Raw genomic sequence first — 25,654 nt, forward strand, 5'->3', positions numbered from 1 at the left:
AAAAAAAACAACCCCGAGAGAACAAAGATATCTTAGGTGGGGTAAGTGAGATGGATTGATGAAGATGGAGGATAATAAGCGATAAGGGTAGATCGGGTCAGACAGTGCAGAAGCATTTATTTCGCTCTGGCTAAAGCCGAAATTCGATAGCCCCAAGCACAATCGAGACAAGGGAAATTGCGAGGTCAATTCGAGGAGGTACACTTGTCTTTTCGGAGTTGGTAGAAGATTTTTCGTGTTTTTTTACTCATCAGCAAAGGTTATGGCTATCCCAAGGTTGTTGTTTTTTTGTGTGTGTGTTTTTTTTTTCGGGGAATGGGGAGGGTGGTGGTTGTTTTTTGTGGGGGGGGGGGTTGGTTTCTTATTCTTTCCCCCGTTCTGTTTACTGCAGCATCTTTGCTTTTACCATTATTTTGTAGTGCACTCACCAGCAAAGCGGGAAAAAATTAGCTCCCTTTCCTAAAATACCTTTACTTTACTTTCTGGCAGGCTGGTGAGGTGCCATACGTGTTAGATGCCCAAAACCACCTGCTTGTTTGCCTCTGATCTGAATGTAGCGGAGGACAGCTGGTGTTGTTTCCATGATTTTTCTGATCCAGTTTTTTTTCTGATCATGTCCCGTCTGGTTTTCTTGACGGTTCTCCTTAGACATCTCGTCTCGCAGGTGGTTATCTTACCTTCCAGACTCTTGGCGAAAGTCCATGCCTGGCATTGGTAGGTCAACATAGGGATGAAGATAGAGTTAATGAGCTTGGCTTTGGTCTCAATGGGGATGTTAGGATGTTAAAGGAGTTGGGCATGCTAAAATACCAAAATATAGAATCTTCTTCTTTTTCGTTCCTCCTGGGCAATTTTTTCCAAAAGCTATTCGACCACTCTGTGTACCACCAGAGAGTATTTAATTATAGAGAGCGGAAACGAGGCCTATTTTCGCGTATCCAGGTCACCAGCTGATTGTGAAACGAGGCGCGGTAAACAAAGCTAATGGCGGCTGTCGGCAATCGCAAGTCACCTGCAAGTGTAAGTGGTGTTTTGCGGCAGTCTGCGTCCGTGCCAATTCAAGATCGCATAGATACCAGACCTAGCATTATTTAGCTTTCCAAAGGACCCTGAAATGTAAGAATTTACACATGTACTTTTTCATTAACCTTACATAATATCGTTTTTCTCTTGTGTAGGCCTAACTAGATCTAGAGTCTAGATCTAGATCTAGATCTAGATATAGATTTAGATCTAGAATCTAAATCTAGATCTCTAGAATACCTAGACTGTAGACCTAGAATCCTAGAGATATAGATATCTAGATTCTAGATATAGATATAGATATCTAGATCTCTAGATTTAAATTTGATAATAGATTGTAGATCTAGTATCAGTGTCCAGGTCAATTAGTATACTAGATCTAGAGTCTAGGTCTAGAAGTAAGGGCCTAATTAATGCAGTGGGTCTACTAGGACCAGATCTAGATCTATCCTTGGGCCTTATTATCATAGCATAGACCTATTACATGTATAATGTTTGCCTCCACTACACTCCTTCCTCTACTTCTTCACAGCACAGGCGACAGTGCAGTTGATCAGCCCTAGTTCGTCACGTCATGCCAGTGCATGGGCAGGAGGACGAAACATTGTTAAACCTTACTATAGCTAGCGAATAAAACACGTTTTTCTGGGGGCTCTGATCGTGGTCTATATAGAGTTTATAGCCTGGGTTACAGTGTTTGCCTCTCATTCAGTAGGTTTTAAACATGACTGGGACAGACATTTTTCTTCTCTAAAGTTTTCTCTTTTCACCGCCCAGCTCTAAGTTCTGTCGTCTGTTTTTCCTCCTCACTTTCTGCCTCCCCCCCCATCCCCCCCCCCACACACACACACACCCCTTTTGACTCCTTCTCTGGCGCATCTGGGGCTCCTGGCTCTTTCTGCAGCCTTTACTACTACTACATTTGTACTACTGCCACTCATTGGCCCCTTCTATCTGATTGCTGTCTTTCAGTCACCTGATCTTATGGTAAGTAAGTAAGATCTAACACCTATATATATAGCCTTCTCGGATAAGGGCGAAAAATCTCGGAGGTCCCGTAAGTTGCGCAAGTTAAGGACCCCTTGGTGTTCTTAAAATCAAAAGAGTAGGCTAAGCTGTGGCCCCCACCTGGGCAAAATTAAAAATTCTTACCAAACTGAAAAAGTTTAATGTGCCCCGCCTGTTCATATGAGACCTATGCTGTCGCAGCCCCCCCCCCCCCCCCCCCCCCCCCCCCCTAAAAAAAAAAAGAAAAGAAAACACACAAAAAAAGTGTTTCAAGTGATCTGAAAGAAGTTTTTGGGGACCACCCAGCATTGATTTCCCCTTTAATTATTCATCAGTTTGAGAGTGTGTGGGCATTGAAAATTCACTGATAAGTTCCATTTTTAAAAAGTTAAAAATTACATTATCATCGCCTTCATACTGATTTTTTTTTGGGGGGACCCTCCAACACACACACACACACACACACACACACACACACACACACACACACACACACATACACACACACACACACACACGCACACGCACACACACACACACACACACACACACACACACACACACACGCACACACACACACACACACGCGCTCACTCACACTGTAGACCTGAGAATGCATCAGTAGACTCTGTGGCGCTTCGACTCCTCCCCTGCAGAAATGACTAGATAGAGTAGTGAAACATATTTAGTATTTTATTATTTTTGTTATTCAAGTTTCTCATCAAAATTAAACCAATCCAAATATGCCAGGTAAGATTTAACTTTATTGTATGAAAACTAAATGTGGGATGAATGTCATTTAACTCTATCCCCAAAAAAATTTAGTTTTAAAATCTCCAGTAGATGTACTCACTAAAAACTCTTAGATCTAATCAATCAAGCACTTATATATTTCTCTTTTATGAAATGAAACTAAATGAGTAGACCTATATTCTATGTATAGATCTATGAATTTTGCAATATTTAGAATCTGACTGCACACGTGATAATATGGGCCACCACAGTGTATTATTTATTGTGAGCACCGGTCTTTTGTATAGGCTTAATGTAAAACTGTGTTACAATCTAAGTTTTTCGTACTCCTACCAAAAAATTATAATTTATTTCTGAAGTTTAAAAAAATGGGTTATGAATTATCGGAAGGCTGACTTTGGTTCTTAAGATAGCATAGTCACCTATACGTGTACCATGGGAATGCATTGTGCGCTGAGCAATTTGAACTGTACGTACTGCCTTTGGAAATTTGCATCTTGAACAATTCTAGTGCAGAATGCTGTGGCCATGCTGTTTACTGTTCCAAACCCTCCAAAAAAATTATTATTGTTCCCTCCAGGCCAGTTCCAAAGGATACAGGTCCTGTCCATAACAAAAGATCTAGTGTCTGCAATGTGATGTGAGAGTTTTGAAGAAGAAATTAAAAGTGGAAAAAAACACTTTGACATCTAAGAAGACAATGTCCTGCTGTAATACTACGGAATACATGTAACAACATTAAAGAGACAAAGAAATTACAAAGCTTACTTAATAAAGTAAGGAAGTGCTAGCTTGACCCTGTCAGGACCACCTTTGAATTTTGTAATGTCCCAAATGTATGTGCCTGACAGAGAAGTATGGACATAATATACAAAAGAATCAGCAAGAGACAATGCATACGGCAAAGCAGTCTAAGAAAGACTGTCACATTCACCCACTTAATTGTAAGAGCCAGTTTCAGTAAAGTGCTATTAATCCATGAAAGATGCATTATACATGTTTATGTATACATATATATATATAATATATATATATGGTGAAGCGCCTCTGGTGAGTTCGATCTGTCGCTTTGTATTCCTGTTTTTATCCATATATGCCTAGCCTAGGCTACACAAAACGAAATCTGTTTTCTATTTCTACAGTCTGTTGCCTTTTCTCACCATTGCCTATAGGTATACATAGATCTATATGCTATTGCACGCTCTCTTTCTTTCCTCTCCAACTCTTCCCTACCCACAGACCCCATGCAGGGCTATGTAACTAATTAGTAAAATAAGTAAAAATGTATTAACCTTTTTTAGGCTATCTTAAATTAAACTGCTTATGTTGTAAGCTGATATCTAGATCAACGCGTGTTTTTAGGCTAAGGCAGGCATATTTTTAGTATGCTGGAAACCTATACTGCCGTCGTAAGGGAAAACGACGAATGGCCCTGCGCAGGTAGCGAGGCAAATTTTTCAGGAGAGGCAAAAACAGTTTTCACTTTATAACTCTTCTATTTTTCTATCTTTTAAGCTGTAATTCACCAGATATCTGATTGAGGTGCTCATAAAACAGTTTCTAAAGTTTGAATGGTTTAGGTTAAAAAGTATCAAAGTTATTCGACATTCGTCGTTCTCCCTTACATTGCGAACCCGCAGCCTTGCGATGTAAGCGAAAACGACGAATGGTACGGTTCGTCGTTCTCCTTTACACTCGTGAACGTTTATGGGCGTAGGCGATGCGCTTTTCCCTTTCGTCAACCCGCAGCCACCTCCCGAATCGTCAGCCACCCCCAACCTTTGACACGGGTCAAACTTCCATCTATTCATAGGTAGTTACCGGAACATGTATAGGTGAAGTGATGTGCCGTGATTGTCGCGATATATTATTTATTGAGATTGTTTTGGTCTCTCTTTACTCATCACCACGAGAATTTCTTGAAGTTTTCCCTGGACTCTGCCTTTACTAAAATCTCGAATCTAGATCTAGATCTAGAGTTGTAATCTAGTGGCAGGTTGCAGATTTCTGTTGTTATCCAGTACATTCAAGAGATTAAATAAATTGGACTAGACTCTAGCAGTAGACTCTTCTACTTCTACTTCTAAACCTTCGAGATTACAAAGGCCAAGCCTAGGCTTGTAAGCATTCGTTTTGTTAAAAGTGTTGTTTAACACAAAGTCTATGAAGTTAGCAAACCTAACACATTGTTTTCTAACGAAATGAAGCTTAAATGGACTTTTATATTGTCAATAAGAGATCAAGTTTAATCACCTAATCATTAAAGTAAGGAAGTGGCTATCCTCACCCGGGGTGAGAATAAAAACCCTACGATTGACCTCTCACCCCGGGTGAGACTTGCCAGCGTTAGCTATTCTCACCCAGTGTGAAACAAGACCTGTTTTTCCTAATTTTGAAATGCTTTCTATCGGTGTGGATGATCAAATTGACAAAAGCAAAGAAAAAAATGACGTTATAGCACAAACGTAAGCTAATTTGATCGTCTACAAAGATGCTATGGCTCTTTCACTTTTCGAATCGACCGAACTACGCGGGTCGCCATTTTGTTTTGCCCGAAAGTTCTCGCAAGATCTACTCCTCCCCCTTCTCTCTCTCTCCCTCTCCCCCCCCCCCTCTCTCTCTCTCTCTCTCTCTCTCTCTCTCTCTCTCTCTCTCTCTCTCTCTCTCTCTCTCTCTCTCTCTCTCTCTGTCGGCAATTTATTATATCTGCAACCTGCAATTAGATTACAACTAGATCTAGATTCGAGACTTTAGTAAAAGCAGAGTCCAGGGAAAACATCAATTAAATTCGTGTGGTGCAGATGAGTAAAGAGAGACCAAAACAATCTCTCTATTGCGACTATCATTGCACATCACTTTGCCTAACACATGTTCCGGTAGATTTAACTACCTATAAATAGATGGAAGTTTGACCCGTGTCAAAGGTTGGGGGTGGCTGACGATTCGGGAGGTGGCTGCGGGTTGACGAAAGGGAAAAGCGCCGCGGCGGAACCGTGGTCTACCTGCCCTGCGCGATTGCCCGATTAAGGCACTGAAATCTAGATAAGAAAGAAGGTTTTATTCCGAGGTCCTTCAGATTAGGCAAGTTAATTAGTAAAAATGCCTTGCACCTGTGTTGTATTTAAGTGTAAGAACCGATATGATGCTGCAGTGGACCGAATTTTTCAAAGTTAAGTTGTTTCCCTTTTAAAAAATTTGAATGAAAGTGTTTCTATGCCCCCAGCAACACAATTTAAATCATTAATTCATAAGAGGCTGGACCCGGCGCTACATGCCAAGGCCAACCCAGGCTGAAAGGGATACAAGACCCCAGCAGAAAGACTGGGATACTCAATTTCTTAAAAGTATTCTTATTCATAAATATATATAATTATTATGAGTAAATATATTATAATTATTATGTGTGTGTATGTATATACATATTATACATTTTAATTAAAGATATTGCTTTCCTTTGTGTGTGCAAATTTGATGCTACTGTAGTCTAAACGTTGATATCTAGAGGCTCCATTAGAACATGAAATCAATATTCAACAACAATAATGATGAATATTTTCTATGTTAAAGAAACACCAAACCATATCAGATGAGGGGAGAAGGTAGGGTGGGGTGGATAAGAGTTTGAGTCTTGTTAGATAGAACTATACTCGGTTTAATTTTATTGTTGTAGTCTTCACCTAAGATCCCACAATCAATAATTCCGGTTCACTTAAGATTCTGCTGTTAAAAAATAAACCAAACAAAGCAACAACAAATTTTACTACACAAGAGTCTCTCTCTCTCTCCCTCTCCCTCCCTCTCTCTGTCTGTCTGTCTGTCTGTCTGTCTGTCTGTCTGTCTGTCTGTCTGTCTGTCTGTCTGTCTGTCTGTCTGTCTGTCTGTCTGTCTGTCTCACTCTCTCTCTCTCTCTCTCTCTCTCTCTCTCTCTCTCTCTCTCTCTCTCTCTCTCTTATTTAATTTTTCCCATTCTCCTCCGTCCCTTCCCAAGGCCGCCCCTCCTCTTTCATCCCAGCCCCATCCCCTCTTCCTTGCGTGCATTCCCCCACCCCGCCCACCCCCACAACGTGGCCCAGCCCGATAAAATTCTATAAAAAGAAACGCCACAGTTCGTGATTTAGCCCACACTCGGTGGCCATATTTGATCCCCAACGCGGCGTACTGCTCGCGGCGTACTGCTCGCGGCGCCGCGAAGAGAGAGAGGAGGCTCCATCAGTTCTAAGCTCCTTGGGTACGACCCGTCATTATTGCGTCACTTTTCAAAATGGTATATGAAGGAGTTATACAAAAAGCATTCAAATTTTGTGATTCAGAGTTAAGATTGCTGCCTAGCATTCGATCATGGAATTGTAAGAATCAAATTAAGTTCTTTCAGCCTGTATTCTTGCTAAGCTATTTTTTTTTAATGAAATATTTCTAATCCCTTCAGTAAATGCTGAAAAAGAAACATTTCCATGATAAAGCACCAAATACACAATTAATTAGAAAAGGAGATTTCATCTGTAATGTGTGATGTTTTTGTTGCTAGCAGAGTATGCGAACTGTCTTTCCACGTGAAGAGGAGAAGCTTTTATTCTTTCAAATTGATATTTCTATCTTTCTGTTTTGATAACTTCAACATAATCTCTTTGGTGTAGGAATTTTAAGTTCTTATCGACTTAAAATTTACAGTATTTAGGAATGTAAGCCTTGATCCTTCCCCCCGTTAAAGTCAACCCGGGATGAGAGGCCCACAACGTCCCAGCAAAAAGATAGATGAACGCTATTAAGTTTATCCTGTCCCTACACGAGAATCAGGAATCGAACTTGGGTCTTCTGCGTGCGATGACGAAGCGCCCAATCGCTTCGCTGCAGACCCCGGAGCACTAACAATATGGTCACGGTAGACGGCAGTCAGAGCCAAACTACCCCCCCCCCCCTCCCAAAAAAAAATTACAACACAAACAACAACAACAACAACAACAACAACAACAACAACAACAACAACCAAAACAACCACAACAACAACAACAACAACAACAACAACAACAACAACAACAACAACAACAACAACGACGACGACGACGACGACGACGACGACGACGACGACGACGATGACAAGAACAACAATAGAAACTACTAAATTATTATCTGAACCGTAAGGCTTGGGTAATCAAATGTGTGTAGATGTAAAATGATTATGGCAATTTCATTTTAAAGAATTGTTTATTATCATTAGTGTGTTCCGTCTCACTTTCTCGGGTACCAGGTTAATGATCTTATTCGTATTAGAGCGTTTCTGGGGGGAAGGATCAAGGCTTACATTCCTAAATACTGTAAATTTTAAGTCGATAAGAACTTAAAATTCCTACACCAAAGACTGCAAAATGTGAGTGAAGAGGTACAACGATATTTTAACATGAAAATGGATTTATAAGAGAACAATTATTATGTATAACAGCGAGTAGGTCTATGTGTACTGATCATTTTCTTATTTCACCTGTAACCCGTTGCACTCGTCAAAAGTCAAACATATCTGTGTGCTTTTTGTGGTTTTCAGCCATGGTCTTCCTCCTGCCTCGCCGGCCGTTACGACTTCGGAGTTTCTAAAAGAATCTTCAGAGACCCCCAGCATTACAATATCAGGAGCTACTTACCACAGAGAAAACAAGAACTCTGATACTAATAAATCAACTCAAAAATGTCAGAGGTTAAACCAACGGAATTCTCAAGTGAACCCAAGCACGATAGCAATTGATAACTCTGCGAAAGGTCAACACTTCGTGCCTACCTTGAATGGATTGCAGAAGCAATTGCAGCATCACCATCAACTGAAACAACAACAACAACAGCAAGAACAACCGTTTCAACATCATGAACAACAACAGCAACCACTTTATCTTCATCAACAATTAGACCAACAGCAACTAATACAGTCACAACAGCAACTTGATCAAAATACGGGCAACCCAGAAACGCTTTCAGATGAAATCGAGAGAGGATCCGGTCGGAAATCTATGCCTCAGCTGCACCGCTCACGTTCTGACCACGCCAGGGGTGAGACAAGTGCTCATTGCACTCCCCGACACAGAACGTCTATTGGCCCAACAGGACTTGTCATGCCTGAAATTAACGTATCAATCGCAGATCATGTGACGTCAGAAAGCAAGAACGACTCCGGACGAGGTGGAAAGACAACTGGAGAACCCTTCAGTAACTACGTACAAATAATATCCGGGCAAGAAGCGAACCCTCGCCGTGGCGACCAGATGACGACTGAGCTTTGCTCCTCACCCGGACACGACAGTTTGCAAGGTGGACTGAAAAGCATTCCTGCATGGGAAGAAGGTCATAATATTGTAGCAGTAATGTTCCCAATTTTCTACTCTTTCTAGTACAAGTAATAATTTAGTTTTCCTCAGTGTCTGTTTATTTCTCCATTAATATTTTTTTGCTTGCTTTAATTTTGCTTTAAATCTGTTGTGCCGTTTTATTTTCGAAAGATGTCATCTCATTTCATCTTATTAAATAATTGCTATGTTAGTTTCTGCCTGACTGTAATAGCCCCGATCAACAGCACCTCTCAACCCATTTCAGCTGTTCTGCTTTTAGCATTTCATAATATCTTCTCCTTTGTATCTTATCGTGTGATTATGTGATCTTTCAATTTAAAATACTACTGTATGTTTGGCTCTTTTCGTATATGCAGAAAGAAAAGGGCATGTCCGTTGTTCGGCGATTTGATCTGAAACTGTATTGGCTGTCTGGTAGGACTCTTTCTGCTAATATCTGATCCTAGCAAAAATACTACTATATTGTTTTACAAATCAAATATCATTCCATCTTCTCATATCACATCTTACCTCATTTATTTATTAATGTTTGTGTCATTGTGCATCATCGTCCAATCTCATCTCATCTCATTTCATACCATTATTTATCATCTCATCCCATCTCTTTTCATGTAAAGTTATTGTGTAGCGTATTAAACAAAAACATGGGTGTTCTCATGGCCTTAGAGGTTAAGGTATTTGCCTCTCTTTCAAAAGATCCCTTGTTCAATTTCCAATCGCGACGGAGATTTTTCTTCTCTAAAATTGTCTCCTTTTACCTCCTTTCCTGCTCTCGTGGAATGTTTTGTCCTCTGCTTCCGCCTCCACTTTCTGCGCCCGCACTCACCTCCTTTGCCCACTCCTCTGGGCTCCTGACTCTTTCTGCAGCCTTTCTACCGCTACTCCCTGGCTCCTTCTTACTGCAGATGTCTTTCAGCCACACCTCTGATCTACAAGAAAGATCTACACCTATTCTTCTCGGACAAGGGCGAAAAAACAAGGAAGTCTCGTGTGCAAATTGCGAAAGTTAAGCGTCAAAGATTTTTGGATCTTCGAAAATCGATAAGAGTAGGCTTTGGTCGCCATCCAGGCAAAATACTAAATGTCCTCCCAACTGAAAATATTAAATGTGTCCCGGCGCTCATATGACCCTATGCAGTTGCGAACGCCGCCGTAAAACACTTTTTAAAAATAAGCGTCCCTTTGAATTTCCACCCAAGTTACTGGGTTATCACAAAATTGTCATTTTCTTTCATTCTATTTCATATCATTGTGTACGATATCGTATTGATGTGTCGCTTTTAATTTCCTTCCAAGTTACAGTCTCATTTCATCCCTTCTAGTCTCTTCTCATAGAATTTATTTGATATATATTCGTTTCTTTTGATTTCCTACCTACTCATCGTCTCGTCTCGTCTCATCTCGTCTCATCTCATCTCATCTTTTCTTCATACAATCGTATAATATATTCGTTTCTTTTGATTTCCTACCAAGTCATCGTCTCGTCTCGTCTAATCTCATCTCATCTCATCTCATCTCGTCTCGTCTCATCTCATCTCATCTCATCTCATCTCATCTCATCTCATCTCCATCCAATCGTGTCCACACCCAGCAGGCAGCCCAGCCGTGACGTTCCGTCCTTGCAACACGGGACCATCCTCTCCCCGCCCTCGGTCTTCCAGTGCCGCCGCTCCTGTCGCGGGGTCTGCTCTATCCGCCGTGCCTGATCGCGCCGTGTACAAAAACAGACGATCCTTCGGCTGCCACACGGCGTCCATCAGCCCAAGCCCACAACAGCAGCAACAGCACCAACAGCTTTATGACAGCGATAACAAACACGGCTCTCACCCTTTGAGCCACCTTCACGCTCGCAGCAGTCTCAGGTTCCACCACTGCGGTTCTTGTACGCCGCCTCTGAGAACACAAAGCGGCGACCAGCATTGCAAACACGACCACCACCAGCCCAACGAAACGATGTGTTCGGAGAATCATTCCAAAGTCCTTCGCCCAGAAATTCCGCACAGGCTGAAGAATCTCGCACTCTTTACAACACGGAAAGCGAGCAGGGACGTGATTTCTTTCGGTCGCAGGAAGTCGGGAGAAGGAAGTTTCCGGAGATGGATTGATGGAGGAGGTACTCGTGAGCCGAGCCAGAACGGAAGTCAAATGATGGGCGTGGCCGGAAGTCAGAAAGACGAGATGAAAAGTGAAGAAGAGACCGAGTCTAAGATGGTGGAGCTCATGCAGCTGTGCTGGGCGGAGACACCCGAAGCACGTCCGACTGCTGACGTCATACTGAAGAAACTGCGAGGAATCACTTCTGGCAGGTAAGCCATGTTTTTGGACAATGTGGATAAACAGCCGTTACAACAAAATAAATATATCAACGAACCCAGAAACACAGTATAATGATAATTAATTAATACCCTGTGTATAGTGCAAAGTGCTGCCAAAGATCAAACTCTTTGCGCTTTACAATCTATACCATTACCATAGAATCGTGTTTTGGGGGTTTGTTCGGTGTTGTTGGTTTTTGTTTGTTATTTTGTTGTTTGTTTGTTTGTTTGGGGGGGGGGGGGGGGTAAGGGAGAGGGGGTGTTGTTGTTTTTATTTTTTGGTAGACAAACGGCATTGTATATTGTGTTCTCTGTAGACCAAATGTGGTATATCATAGGTAGACAAATTATGGTATATTTGTCTATAAACTATGTTGGGTTTTCTGTGAACTATGGTATGTGGGCGGTTAACGGGTGCTCTGGTGTGGTTTACTTCTTTTTTTCCTATCAAACATCTATCTTCCTTCTCTCCCCTTCTTCTTTTTTGTGTTTGTCACTCTCTTGTAACACCTCTAATGTTCGGGCACTTATAATGACCTTGTTGAGTCGCAAGTGCCGTAAAACTCTTACTAAAACTTTAAAAAACTACCGGACTCGTAGTCGTGAGGCTATGCTAGTGTTTTAGCGCCTATAGATGGCTGTTTGCACTGTATGCTTCCCAGGAAGTAGAGGCTGTTTCAGAATGCTCTCGGGTCTGCTGGGGTAATATACTTGGCGTTAAAAAAAACCATACACCCCCTTTTTAGTGTTTTTTTGTATTGAAAGACTGATTTTATTTTTTTTAAATCTCTCTATAAGGAAAGTTTGAACATTTTACAAATCAATTACACAAAAAAACAATTTTAACAAATGAACTTTATTTCCTGAAATTTGATCTTTTAATTGTAGGCGCTAAAATGAAAAGTCACAGTTAATACTGCGTATAGCCGCCGTGGGCATTGGCTACTTCTGTGCACCTCTGCCGCATGCTTCGCACACAAGTCTTTGATGAGATGCTGTGGAATGTTGTTCCATATGTTTGTAAGTGCTGTACGTAGCTGATCTGAGGTGACCGGCTGAGGTCTAAGGCGTCGGCGCACTTATGGTTCTCCGTCCCTTCCACTCCCTGGCTGTCTTGGTAGCAGGCCGGAAGCGATCTCGTAGGTGCAAGACCCGAATGTACCGGTCATGGGCTGGTGTTGTAGCTCTAGGACGACCCGTCCGGGGACCATCCTGCACGGATCCAGACGTCTGCAAACGATTCATTAGTCGATATATCGTGTCTCTTGTCACATTGAAGGTCCTTGCAACATTTGCTACTGGCGTATTGGCCCTCAGCATACCAACTGCCTAATTGCGCTCTTCGTTAGTTAAACGCGGCATGCTGTATCTTTAGATTTAGATGTTTTGAAATGAAACTTTTAACGTTTTATTCTTGGCTACAGATAAAAGAATAAAACGTTAAAAAACCAAAAACGTTCGAGAAAATGACAAAACATGGTTTTTAACAAAATAAGACCTGAGCTTTATTAACTGGGCACCTGATCATAAATGCAGGCTGATCAGGAGCATCAATTGTGTTCACAATCACGTGTGGAAAATTTCAGCTCAATGGGTTTTCAACTTTACATGAAACACGCAATTGAAATGTGTCTGGTTTTAATCGACGCTATGTGTAGTATAGATTGTGAAGCGCATAGAGCTTGCTGATGAGCGGGGATTTGTACTATACAAATGCTATCTCTTCTTGTTCTTATTCTTCTTATTATTATTCTTAGCATTATTTTCTTTTAAGTATTGATATTATTATTGTTAATGTTTTTATTATTATTATATATTATTATTATTGTTGTTGTGATTATTATTGTGATTATTATTATTATTATTATTATTATTATTATTATTATTATTATATCATTATTATTATTATTATTATTATTATTATTATTATTATTATTATTATTATTATCATTATTATTATTATTATTATTATTATTATTATCATTATTATTAAATGCACACAGATCCCTGTCCGACAAGATAGAGCAGATCATGAGCCGGTACAGCGAGCAGCTGGAGGAAACTGTCAACGAGAGGACGCGCTGTCTAGAGGAGGAGAAGGCCAAGTACTTTCGGGTCCTCTGTGAAGTCATTCCGCAGTAAGTTGGGGGGGGGGGGGGTCTTTTCTAAAGAGGTTATAAATAATACTAGAGCTCGCACCATCGACGTCACACGTGTCAGACATTGGGGAAAAGGGAGGGGGGGAGGGCTTCTTACCCTCATTGACATGGCCAGATTGCCCCCCCCCCCCTTCCATTTACCTGAAAAATATGAGCCCCCACCCCGCTCCCACGAGCTCTAGAATATGAAGAAGAAAGTTGACCTCTAGAATAAAGAAAAAGATATATAACATTACACCTATTACTGAAAGTGTAAAGAATTACCCAAAAATTGACCAAAGTCAGTTGGATTTTAAAAGACTGCTCTCAGAAGAGGAGTCAGAAACTGAGATCTTAAACAGAGTTATTTGTTGTTAACTAAACCTTGGCACTGACGAAAAATTACAGATTGCATCCATTACCGAAAGTGTAACAATCTACCCAAAAATAGACATATAAGTTATTTGGATGAAAAAAAAGAATGTTTTACAACTTCTGAGACCAAAATAAAGATCTGGAACAAAGTTATGTGTTGTTTACCACAGCTTGGCACTGACACAGAATATACATCACATCCATTACTGAAAGTGTAACAACCTACTCTAAAATTGACCTTGTGATTTAGATTTAAACAGACTGTTTCCAGCTTCCATAAACAAAGTTAAACTCGAGAATAAAGTCATTTCTTGTCCCCTTGACCTTGTGATTTTGATTTTTAAAAAGACTGTCCTACTGTTAAGGCAATAAGTAAGTTCTAGATTATTCTAGAACAAGGTTATTTGTTGTTTACTGCAGCTTGGCAATGACGAATAAATATACGTTACATCCATTACTGAAAGTGTAACGACCAACCCAAAAATTGACCATATAAAGACTGTTTCCAGATACGACAAAGAAAGCTTAACTGTAGAATAAAGTATTTTGTTGTTTACCCCAGCTTGGCACTGACTAAAAAATATACATAAAATTCATTACTGAAAGTGTAAGGACCGACCCAAAAATTGACCTAAATGGTTTGGATTTTACAAAGACTGCAAATGTGAGAGATAAGTTCTCGAATAAAGTAATGTGTTGTTTACCGCAACATGACATTGGCAAAAAGCTGTACATTTTATCCATTACAAAAAGTGTAACGACCGACCCAACAATTGACCAACGAGATTTGAATTTGAAAAGACTGCTTACAACTGAGAAGACAAAAATTGAGACATAAAATAAAGTTGTTTATTGTTTACTATACCTTGTCACTGATGAAAAAATACAGATTACATCCATTATTGAAAGTGTAACGACCGACTCAAAAATTGAACAAGAGAACTGTTTCCAGCTACTATAATGAAAGTTAGATTCTAGAATAAAGTTATTTGTTGTTTACTACAGCTTGCCACAGAGGAAAAAAATACATTACATATCTTGCTGAAAGTGTAACAACCGACACAGATATACCTAAGTGATTTGGATTTAAAAAGACTGTTTCCAGCTACTAACAAGACATGTCCACAGTAGAATTTAGTCATCTGTTGTTTATAACAGCTTGACACTGACGAAAACTGTTACATTTTATCCATTACTGAAAGTGAAACGGCCTACTTAAAAATTGACCTAAGTGATTTGAATGTTACAAAGACTGGTTCTTGCTGCTAAGACGAAAAGAAAGCTCTAGAACAAATTATTTGTTGTTGTTTTGTTTTTTTTGTTTTTTGGGGGGGGGTTATTTAAAAGGACTGTTTCCATGTAATATGAAGAAAGTTAAGTTCTAGAATGAAGCTAATTATTGTTTACTACAGCTTGACACTGACAAACATTAAAATTTATACGTTACATCCTTTGCTGAAAGTGTAAAAACATACCCCAAAAATGACTTAAGTTATTTGGATTTAAAAGGATTGTTTCCAGGTAATATGAAGAAGGTTAAGCTGTAGAATGAAGTTATTTGTTGTTTACTACAATTTGACACTGGCAAAAAGATATATGTACAATACATCCCTTACAGAAAGTGTAACGCCCGACGCAAAAATTGCACATAGTGATTTGGACATCGTATAACTGTTTCCAGGTAATATGAAGAAAGTTATGCTCTAGAATGAAGTTACTTGTTGTTCACTACAGCTTGGCACTGACTAAAAAATATATAATACATCCTAGGCTCAAAGTGTATCAACCGACAAAAAAATTGACCTGAGTAATTTGGATTTTTTTTTTTTTAACTATATCCAGCTGCTACAACTAAAATTATTCTATAGAACAAAGTTACTTTGTATTAACTACAATTTGACAGTGACAAAAAATATACACTACATACCTTTAAAAAAGTGTAACGACAGACCCAAAAGTTGGTTTTAGTGATTTGGACGTTAAAGAACTGTTTCCATGTTATATGAAGAAAGTTAAGCTCTAGAATGAAGCTAATTACTGTTTACTACAGCTTGGCACTGAGAAAAAAATATACATTACTACCCTTACAGAAAGTGTAACAACGGACCTAAGATATTAAACTTAGTCATTTGAACTTAAAAGGACAGTTTTTCGATAATATAAAGAGAGTAATGCTCTAGAATGAAGCTTATTTTTGTTTACTACAACTTGGCACTGACAAAAATAATTTATTACATACATTACATTCTTTACTGAAAGTGTAACGACTGACCCAAAAACTGACTATAGTGATTTGAACTTAAAAGGATTATTTCCAGGTAATATGAAGAAATTTATGCAACAGAATGAAGTTAATTATTGTATACTACAGCTTGGCACTGACAAAAAATATAAATTAGTGAGGCAGCGTGGTGGAATCAGGCTCTCGTCAAAATAATCAAAGTGAAGAAACTTGCATTTTTCCGCAGGTTTGTGAATTTTTATCAAATTTTAGTATTTTGGTTCAACACCTTTCTTGCCCTTTAAAGAACACATTTCTGTAGAAATGTTTCTTAAAAATGTCGATTAAAGGCACACAAAAATGTAAATTTTCAGTTACCACGGACTTTTAAGCTAAGGAGATAAATAATCTTTGACAGCCATTTTCTCTCTACTTTTACCTCTGAAAACAGGAGACCCCCACCTCCAATATACAATGCCGTTTGTCTACCAAAAAATTAAAACAACACAAATATCTCGACTTGTAATCAAGATAAATTGATATTTTTTTCATCTAAATCTAAATAAAGACAAGTGAATACGCTTTAAGATGATACCAATACCCCCACATGCCCAAAAATTGACGAGAGCCTGATTCCACAACGCTGCCTCACAAATTTACATCCTTTGCTGAAAGTATATCAACTGAACCAAAAATTGACCTCAGTATTTTTAATTTTTAAAAGACTGTTTCCAGCTGCTAAAAAAATTATTGCATAGAACAAAGTTACTCTGTGTTTAATACAATTTGACACTGGCAAAAAAGATATCCACTACATTCCTTACTATTCGGAGACGTACTCCCGCACACAGATGCACTGCCTTGGGAGGTCAAACTACGTATTATTTGCTGCAGATCACACATTATAGCCACTAAAACTGTCGCAAATCAATTGTTTTCAAGAAAAAATCCAAACTTAACTGCAAAATAACATATTATGGGATAAACCCCCGGATTATTTTACTTTGTCTAAAGGCACAAAGCATTTTGATTGGTCTATCTCCGTCGGTGACGTCTCTGGATAGATTCTGCGCCCATCAGTACTGTTTTATTAACCTATTTCCTACAGAAAATTCGTGGGCTCGCTTGTCTCTGGAGGCCGTGTGGAGGCGGAGTCGTTCTCTGACGTCACCATTTTCTTCAGCGATATAGTGGGCTTCACCAGCATTTGCGGCCAGTGCTCGCCTCAGGAGGTAACCGTTCTCTCTCTCTCTCTCTCTCTCTCTCTCTCTCTCTCTCTCTCTCTCTCTCTCTCTCTCTCTCTCTCTCTCTCTCTCTCTCGCTCTCTCACTCTCTCTCTCTTTTATCTGTGTGTGTGTGGGTGTGTGTGTGTGTGTGTGTGTGTGTGTGTGTGTGTGTGTGTGTGTGTGTGTGTGTGTGTGTGTGTGAGAGAGAGAGAGAGAGAGTATGCGTGTGTGTGTGCATGTCTGTGTGTATGTGCGTGTTTGTGTGTTAAAATAAGGCGCCATTCAACATCAACAGCAGCAGCAGCAGCAACAACAACAGCAACAACAACAGCAACAACAGCAACATAAGTATCAGCCCTATCAACTTCAGGAAATGGCAATAAATAAACGAAGACAGTCTGCGTTGCTCAAAAAGTCAACTGCAGGGAAACCATAAGAAAAAGAATTTAAAAAACATGAAGGAAAAAAAACGATCCCGTTACAATGCCAATCTTTTTTTCTTTTTTTCGGGTTACTTCCCTTACAGGTTCTGGATTTCCTCAATGACCTGTACACTCGGTTTGACGTCATACTCAACAGTTACAACGTCTACAAGGTGAGTGTTTTTGGGTTTTTGAGGGGCTTTTTTCTCGGGGGAGGGGGGGGGGCGTGTTTTACGGCGATTGCAACTGCATAAGGTCATATGAGCGCGCGGAACACATTAAACCTTTTTAGTTGGTTGGAAATTTTGAATTTTACCCAGGTGGCGGCTAAAGCCTACTCTTATCGATTTTAGACCACCAAGGGATCTTTGACGTGCGCAACTTTCACACGGGACCTCCGAGATCATTTTTTCCCTTGTCCAAGAAGGTTGGGTGTAGATCTGTCCTTCCAGAAGAAAAGGGGTGTGGCTGAAAGACAGTAGTTAGGAGAAGAGGAGTGGCAGTGGAAAGGCTGCAGAAAGCATCAGCAGCCCAATGGAGGGGGCAAAGGAGGGGAGGGGATGGGGCAGAAAATGGAGACGAAATCAGACGACAGAACATTGCTAGAGAGCTGGAAAGGAGGTGAAAGTAGATAATTTTAGAGAAGAAAATGTTTTCATCGCTACCCGGATTCGAACCCGGGACCTTGAAAGAGAGGTGAATACTTAACTGCAAACCCACGAGAGTCTCCCTACAAGGTGAGTAGTTTGCTCCTCGGTTTACTATCAAGGAACGAGAATGTGTCTTGTGCTCAAAACAAGCGTGGGTTGTTGGAGGATGCACTGGTCTTGTTTGTTTCATCTTTTGTTTTTGGAGTTTGTTCATACTGAAAGAGAAAACCCAATAGGTTTGCATTGTAATGTTTAAAATGTGGCAATCTCTTCTCTGCCAACCATTGTTGTCATTGGCCAAAGCAGTGACCACAAGTCATCTGTACTCAGCTCCATTAAAACGCCTCACTGTAAAGAACTTGCTAATTAATGACCATTACAGTGTCGATGTGTGTTTGTTTACTCAAACAAACAAGCAAACTCAAACATTTCTTTGATTTTTCCTTTTCTCAAAATCTTTCATTTACCTACGCAGTTATCAACACAACATCTACAATTATCTACACAAAGTCATTTACCTATACAACAACTATTTTTTGCCATTCAATTATCTACTCAAACCCAATATTTTATCTAAGCCTCAACTACCTGCAAAAAAACTTTCTTTTATCTACACAGATATCTACAGAACATCTACACTTTTTCAATTATAATAATAGATAGATAGCATTTGTATAGCGCAAATTCCCGCTCAACAGCAAGCTCTGTGCGCTTTACAATCGCTATTACCCCAGCGGACCTGAAAACATTCTGAAACAATCTCAACTTTTCGGGAAGCACAGTGCAAGCTGCTTTTTTGAGGCTTTAAAACTCTAGCATTCGTACAAAAACCGTTGCTGTCTATTGATGGGTACCCATTCCCACCTTGGTGAACTTAGGAAAATTCCTGTAAAATGCCTTTCCCAAGGACACAACGTCGGGCCTGCGGCTCGAACCCATCCCCCCCTCCCCCGAACTCGCAATCTCACGATTACGAGTCCGATAGCCTTACCGTGTGGCTTTCATCTACTCTGCTAAACTCTTTTTTATCTACACAATTTGAAATAAAATAATCTTTCTACACAACAACAAAATCAGAGAAATGATGGGAACAACACTTGTCCTCCACAACGTTCGAAGGCTAACAATCAGGTGGTTGGACATCTCACACGCATGGCACCTCATCAGCTTGCCAGTAAAGCCTACTATAGAAAAGTATCAGGGTACAAGGCAAGAGGAAGACCAAATAGACCTGGATCCAGGGTGTGAAGGATACCCCGAGAACATACAATATCCCACCCAGCCAGGCCATCAAACTTGTTAGAGACCGGGAGCTCTTTCTCCCCTCAACGCCATAGAGGTCGTACAAGAGGACGGATAAAGTATAGTAAGTAAGTATCTATCTACACAACACATACAATTATTTTCAACAAAAACAAACATTTCTTTTATCCGCCAGGTGGAGACAATAGGTGACGCCTACATGGTAGCTGCGGGTATCCCAGAGCCCATCCCGGAGCACGCGAGTCAGATAGCTCTGATGGCCCTCCATTTACTCAGTGCCAGCGTGCATGTGAGGGCGCCATGGGTGGATGAAACTGGCGCGAAAACGACGCAATGTCTCAAGCTCAGGATTGGGCTTAACTCTGGTGAGTTATTCTGGGATGACGTCGTGCTGTTGGTATATTGTTTTTGTTTGTTTGCTTGTTTGTTTGTTTGCTTGCTTGTTTGTGTTTGTGTGTTAGTGTATTTATTCTGTGGATCTGTGAAAAAGCTTTCACCGAATAAACAAAAACAAGCTATGGAAGATCCTTGAGCAGTACGGCACCAAGGGACAACTACTAGACAACATCAAGGCTATCTATGTCAACTGCAGAAGTGCTGTCTGTACCAGCAGTGGAACATCAGACTGGGTGGTTTCCAGTAGGTTACGGAGTCAGGCAGGGCTGCAATCTATCCCCTCTGCTCTTCGTGGCCTACAAGGGAGGCCAACCCACACCCAGAAGCACTCAACGAACTCATGTTTGCACACGACCTGACAATGATGAACAACAAAACACAACTACTGGGGCACAAAAACCAACTAAACGCGAGCTGCGAGAAATGTGACTTGAAGATCAATGTTAGGAAGACCGAGGTCATGACAGTTCGCATGAGACCAGACAAGCTGGATGTCAACATCGATGGATCCCAATGGAAAACACCATACCAGTGAATTCAGATACGTGAGCAGAGTTTTCACAGAAAACGGCAAACTAGATCGAGAAATAGAGACTAGATGCCAGAAAGCTCATGAAGTCAGTTATTAACTCTCCCATCTTCTGAAATATCCTAACATCCCCATGAACACCAAGGCGAAGCTCATCAACGCCATTTTTCTATCAACGCTCACATATCAGCGCCTGACATGGTCCCTTGGAAAAACCTTCGAGAGGAAGCTGGTCAACGGTGAAATGGAAATGTCTGAGAAGAGCGTAAACAAGACAAGACGAGAAAATATAAAAAATGAAGTCATAAGAGACATAGTGGTAAGAGCAACACCAATCTTACCTCACATTGAAAAACAGGGGATCAAGACGTGGTTCTGACACCTCACATTGATGCCTTCAAACCAATCAGCTCTGAGGGCATACACAGATATCAGGCTGGAGAGCCAGAGGAAGACCAAGACGACGCTGAGGCAAATCTGTGGCAATCACCCTCAGAGCTCAGTAGATGTCCCTCCTACAGGCCACTCGCCGTGCTGCAGACAGACGCCTGTGTCTCCCTGCGGCACTCAGTTTTAGTTTTAGTAGATGTTTTACGGCACTCGCAACTGCATACGGTCATATGAGTGCCAGAAGATTAGAGGTGTTACAAGAGAGTAACAAACATAAAAAAGAAGAAGGGGAGATAGAGACGATAGATGTTTGATAGGAAAGAAGAAGCAAACCACACCGCACCGGAGCACCCGCTAACCACTCACTGCGACACTCACCGGTTCAAGCGGAAGAAAAAAGTAAAAGTAAAGCAGGTGTGTGTTTATTGTTGTTGGGTTTTTAGTCCTTTTTCGAATGTTAAATGGAGCTGCAGTTTGTTTGTCTATCCATGCCATACATCCATCCATCCATCCATCCCTCTTTCTGTCTATCCATCTATCTATTACCTCTGTCTTCCCACGCATCTGTGTATGTGTCCATCAAAAGCAGAAACTGTACATGTACCTATATTATCTATTCTGTTCTTGCCGGTGCAATCTAATTTAACTGACTTTCAGATGTGCCACATTTAGTGATTGTTTTTTATAAATATGTATAACGTATTCCCAGGTCCTGTCGTGGCCGGCATTGTGGGTGAGAAGATGCCTCGTTTCTGTCTCTACGGCAACACAGTCAACATCGCCTCTCGGATGGAGTCTAACGGACTACGTGAGTAACGTCGTTCAGTCTCACCCATAGACGTATCATAATGTCCGATACTTAAACGTAATTCGGCCGATTCACTGTATAGCGCACCATTTGATTAATGGCGTCGTTAGCCTCTGCTCTTCGTGGCCTAAAAGGGAGGCCAACCCAGACCCAGAAGCACTCAACGAACTCCTGTTTGCACACGACCTGACAATGATGAACAACAAAACAAAAGGTTAGGCTACCGGTCTGGTTATTGTGAGGTTGTGGCATCGGGGATTCGAGCCTCAGCTCGGTCCGACGTTGTGTCCTTGGGAAAGCCATTTTACACGAATTTCCCACTTGGCTAGGTCCTTTCGGAGATTGACGTTAGTTAACTCGGAGGTCCCTCCTCTTAAATAACCGAACAGTGTTAATAGGGGCGTTAAATCTATACCATTTCACCATTTTTGATACCATTTGATCCAATGTAGAACCAAATATAACCACAAAAAACCAAGCCGCCTCCCTTCGCCATCCAACGATGCCTGAGGAAGAATAAAGTAAAGTTAAGTAAGTGTAAAGTAAAACGAAGGTCGAAAGCACTAAACATGTAAATTTCTAGTTTCCATGGACTCTCAAACTTTGGAAATCATCAAATGTTTGCGGCCATTTCCTTGCTAATTCTATTTTTAACACCACTCTACCCCAACCTCTTTCAATTGATGTCGACAGCTATTCAGAATAAATTAATATTTTTTCTTCCAAAAATAAAACAAATGAACAGCTTTCAGATTATTTCAGTAACTCCATATGCCCAAAAATTGACAATCACTTGATTTCACCGAGTTGTGTCACATTTTGAAGTCACAGCTTCAGATCTGAGTTTGAAACTGGTTTAAAATGATAAACAGAACTGTATGGAAAAAAAATCAATCATCAAGTCATTGTGGAATCAGTGTGCAGTGCTTGTGAACGGAAGCCTCACTTGTTTACAATGGCATCTTAGAAGACAGACTTTCCCAAGATTAGATCTAAACGAAACTACTAAAAAACTGAAAATTAAACTAAAGTGACTTCAGACTGCTAAATATAACTGTGCACCCTTTAAATTATTCTGAACACTCCTTATATTTTTTTAATTCGAATGTTAAGTTGCTCGGAAGTTTAAGGCGACAAAAGTGTCGAGCTTTCATAAATTAATGCAATAATATAGATTATTACAAACGGCCACTTCCCTTCTTCTCTTTATTGCTTTTTTCAGTTCTTCTTTATTTGAAATAATTTTCAAGTCTACATGTAGTGACGTTCAGGGTAAATGATCAAGGGGAAGACCGCATGGAACTTGGAGAAGAATCACAGAAATTGATGTCCAGAAAAGTGGGAAGACATGGAATAACATCAGGAGGTTAGCCCAGGATAGAGAAAGGTGGAAAATGTGTGTTAGTTGCCTATACCCTGATGCAGGATGAGGAAGGCTATTATTTCTTTTAACTTCTGTGTATGTTGTTCAATTTACAACGCATTTGTTTTCGTCGTAAACACCTCTAATCTCCATTATGTATGTATGTATGTATGTATGTATGTATGTATGTATGTATGTATGTATGTATGTGTGTATGTGTGTATGTGTGTATCTGTGTATGGGTGTATGGGTGTATGGGTGTATGTGTGTATGTGTGTGTATGTGTGTGTATGTATATATGTGTGTGTGTGGAGGGGGGAGGGGGTGTGTGTGTATGTATGTATATTATGTATGTGTGTATGTTTGCCACTGTAAACTAAATTGCCCTTCTGTTTATTCATTTATTTTGCAGCAGTTGTTTCATTTTGTCTTTTTTTTTCATTTCAGCTCTCCGAATCCACATGAGCAAAGAGACCGCCAATGAATTGGAGGCTATTGGCGGTTTCAATATCTCATACAGAGGCCTTATTTCTGTCAAGGTAATTCATAATTGCTTAAATGTTCTTTTCAGTCCAAATGGTGCCGTTTAGCTATCAAATTTAGTGAGTTTAAAGTGTGTGCCTCTTCCTTCTGTTTTCAGTAAATTGAGATTTTTAGGGGTTGATGGTAGGAGGTGAGTAGTTAGGTATGTAAGCAGGTAGGTAGGCTCGTCGGTAGGTAGGTAGGTACGCAGGCCTGGTAGATATGTAAGTAGATACGTAGGTAGCTAGGTTACTAAGTAGGTAGGTAGGTAGGTAAGTAGGTAGGTAGGAGGTGAAATTGATTCAAAGATTACCTGACCCAATTCCAGCTTTATCAATGACAGCCACATTCTCAAAAGCGTTGAATTTCGTTTTTCGAATGAGAACATTATGCTACTTATCAAAGGGAGATAAAAATCATACATCCCACCCCACTCCCTCACTTCATTTTTGTTGCAATTTCAGGGCAAAGACCAACCAGTCCCCACCTACTGGTTGTTGAATTCCAAGTTACGTCCCTTCGATCTCCCAGACTGGACCGAAGTGAACAAAGGCTGACAGAGCCCTGACGTAATAAGCCCCAGCTTTGTGCATGCCTTTCGTTACCCATAATACCCAGTATACATTGCAGAAAGTTTTGTCAAATCCCTATTTTTGGGGTGTGATGACCAAATGGGTCCCTTCTCAGATCCCCGCTCTACGTACAAAGACAGCTTACAGATGTAATACTAGAAATCTAAAAGTTGGGTTGGTACAATTTGAAAAATGGCATCAGTTTAAAATCTCCAAATTTAATGTGTCTGTTTTCAAACAACATCTCCATTCGTGGATTGCGAGAAGTAACTCATAATTTGTCAACACGCCTCCCACTAATTGAAACCATTTGATACATTTAATGACTGCCAAATTTCCTTTCATCGAGATGAAAATAGCCTACTATGATTGGCATAAGTTTACCTCTTTCTCCCAAATTAAATATGTTGACATTTCGTTATCTCAGAATTTCAAAGTTACTGGCCGTTTTGAATTACTAAGACCTCGAAATCAAAAACCAAATGTTCTATGTACTCTATCAAAATCGTATGATTCTTCGGAGTTGCTATCAAGATATTGAAAGAATTGCATTCGAAAAAGCTTGACATAATGAGAAACTCCAAATCTTTGACGCAAAATTTCTCAAAACTAGGAACTGAGCAGATAGATCTTTATAATTGATTTTCGAATGCAATTCTTTTAATATCTTGATAACGGCTCCGAATAATCCTACGATTTTGAGAAAGAAGAGATTACAGAACATAATTTGGTTTCTTACCTCGTGGTCTTAGTAACTCAAAGCGGATAAAAATGGCAGATGGAACTTTGTAATTCTGAGGTAGCTACTTGCCAGAGCAAGAACAAGATACGATCTGATCATACAGATAGGGTCCAGTTCAAGGCATGGAACAAAACAGCTTCTCCATGGAAATCAATTTGAACTGGACTCTAAAGAATAATATTGATAGTTTCTTTCTTACTTTGCAATTCTTCAATAGAGTTGTTTGTTTGTGAGTATGTATGTGTTTGTGCGCTTTCTTGTGCGCGCGCGTGTGTGTTTGAAACTGTTTGTGTCTGTGTTTTTTGTACATTTGTTTGAGTGTGTGTGCGTGTGCGTGTGCGTGTGCACGCGCGCGCGCGCGCGTGTGTGTGTGTGTGCGTATGCGTGTGCGTGTGCGTGTGCGTGTGCGTGTGCGTGTGTGCGTGTGTGTGTAAGCGAGTATGTGTGAGTATTTATATGTGCATGTCCATTCTATTATTCTATAATGTTCTATTATGTTTTGACTATTGTTGGTGGGTTGAATACCTAAAGATCATAAAGCTTTGGGCCAAGTGACCCTAGTAGTACAAGAAAGTCATAGACTCGCTGATCTAAATATTAACCCCCACC

At 40.3% G+C, this 25,654-nt stretch overlaps 1 protein-coding gene across 1 annotated transcript in view; it reads left to right on the forward strand.

Annotated features, from left to right (window-relative positions):
• Positions 1–24,803, forward strand: part of LOC101846033 (atrial natriuretic peptide receptor 1) — an 81,863-nt gene extending 57,060 nt beyond the window's left edge. Inside the window, exons 12-21 of the mRNA XM_035972534.1 lie at positions 1,996–2,010; positions 8,321–9,075; positions 10,708–11,419; positions 13,432–13,566; positions 17,271–17,394; positions 17,915–17,983; positions 19,899–20,088; positions 21,748–21,846; positions 23,657–23,748; positions 24,196–24,803. Coding sequence (XP_035828427.1) covers positions 1,996–2,010; positions 8,321–9,075; positions 10,708–11,419; positions 13,432–13,566; positions 17,271–17,394; positions 17,915–17,983; positions 19,899–20,088; positions 21,748–21,846; positions 23,657–23,748; positions 24,196–24,288 — 2,284 coding nt within the window. The 3' untranslated portion in view covers positions 24,289–24,803. The remainder of the gene's footprint in view (positions 1–1,995; positions 2,011–8,320; positions 9,076–10,707; positions 11,420–13,431; positions 13,567–17,270; positions 17,395–17,914; positions 17,984–19,898; positions 20,089–21,747; positions 21,847–23,656; positions 23,749–24,195) is intronic.
• The last annotated feature ends 851 nt before the right edge of the window (positions 24,804–25,654 follow it).

The sequence above is a fragment of the Aplysia californica genome, unplaced genomic scaffold (assembly GCF_000002075.1).
Source record: "Aplysia californica isolate F4 #8 unplaced genomic scaffold, AplCal3.0 scaffold00732, whole genome shotgun sequence".
Lineage (NCBI taxonomy): Eukaryota > Metazoa > Mollusca > Gastropoda > Aplysiida > Aplysiidae > Aplysia > Aplysia californica.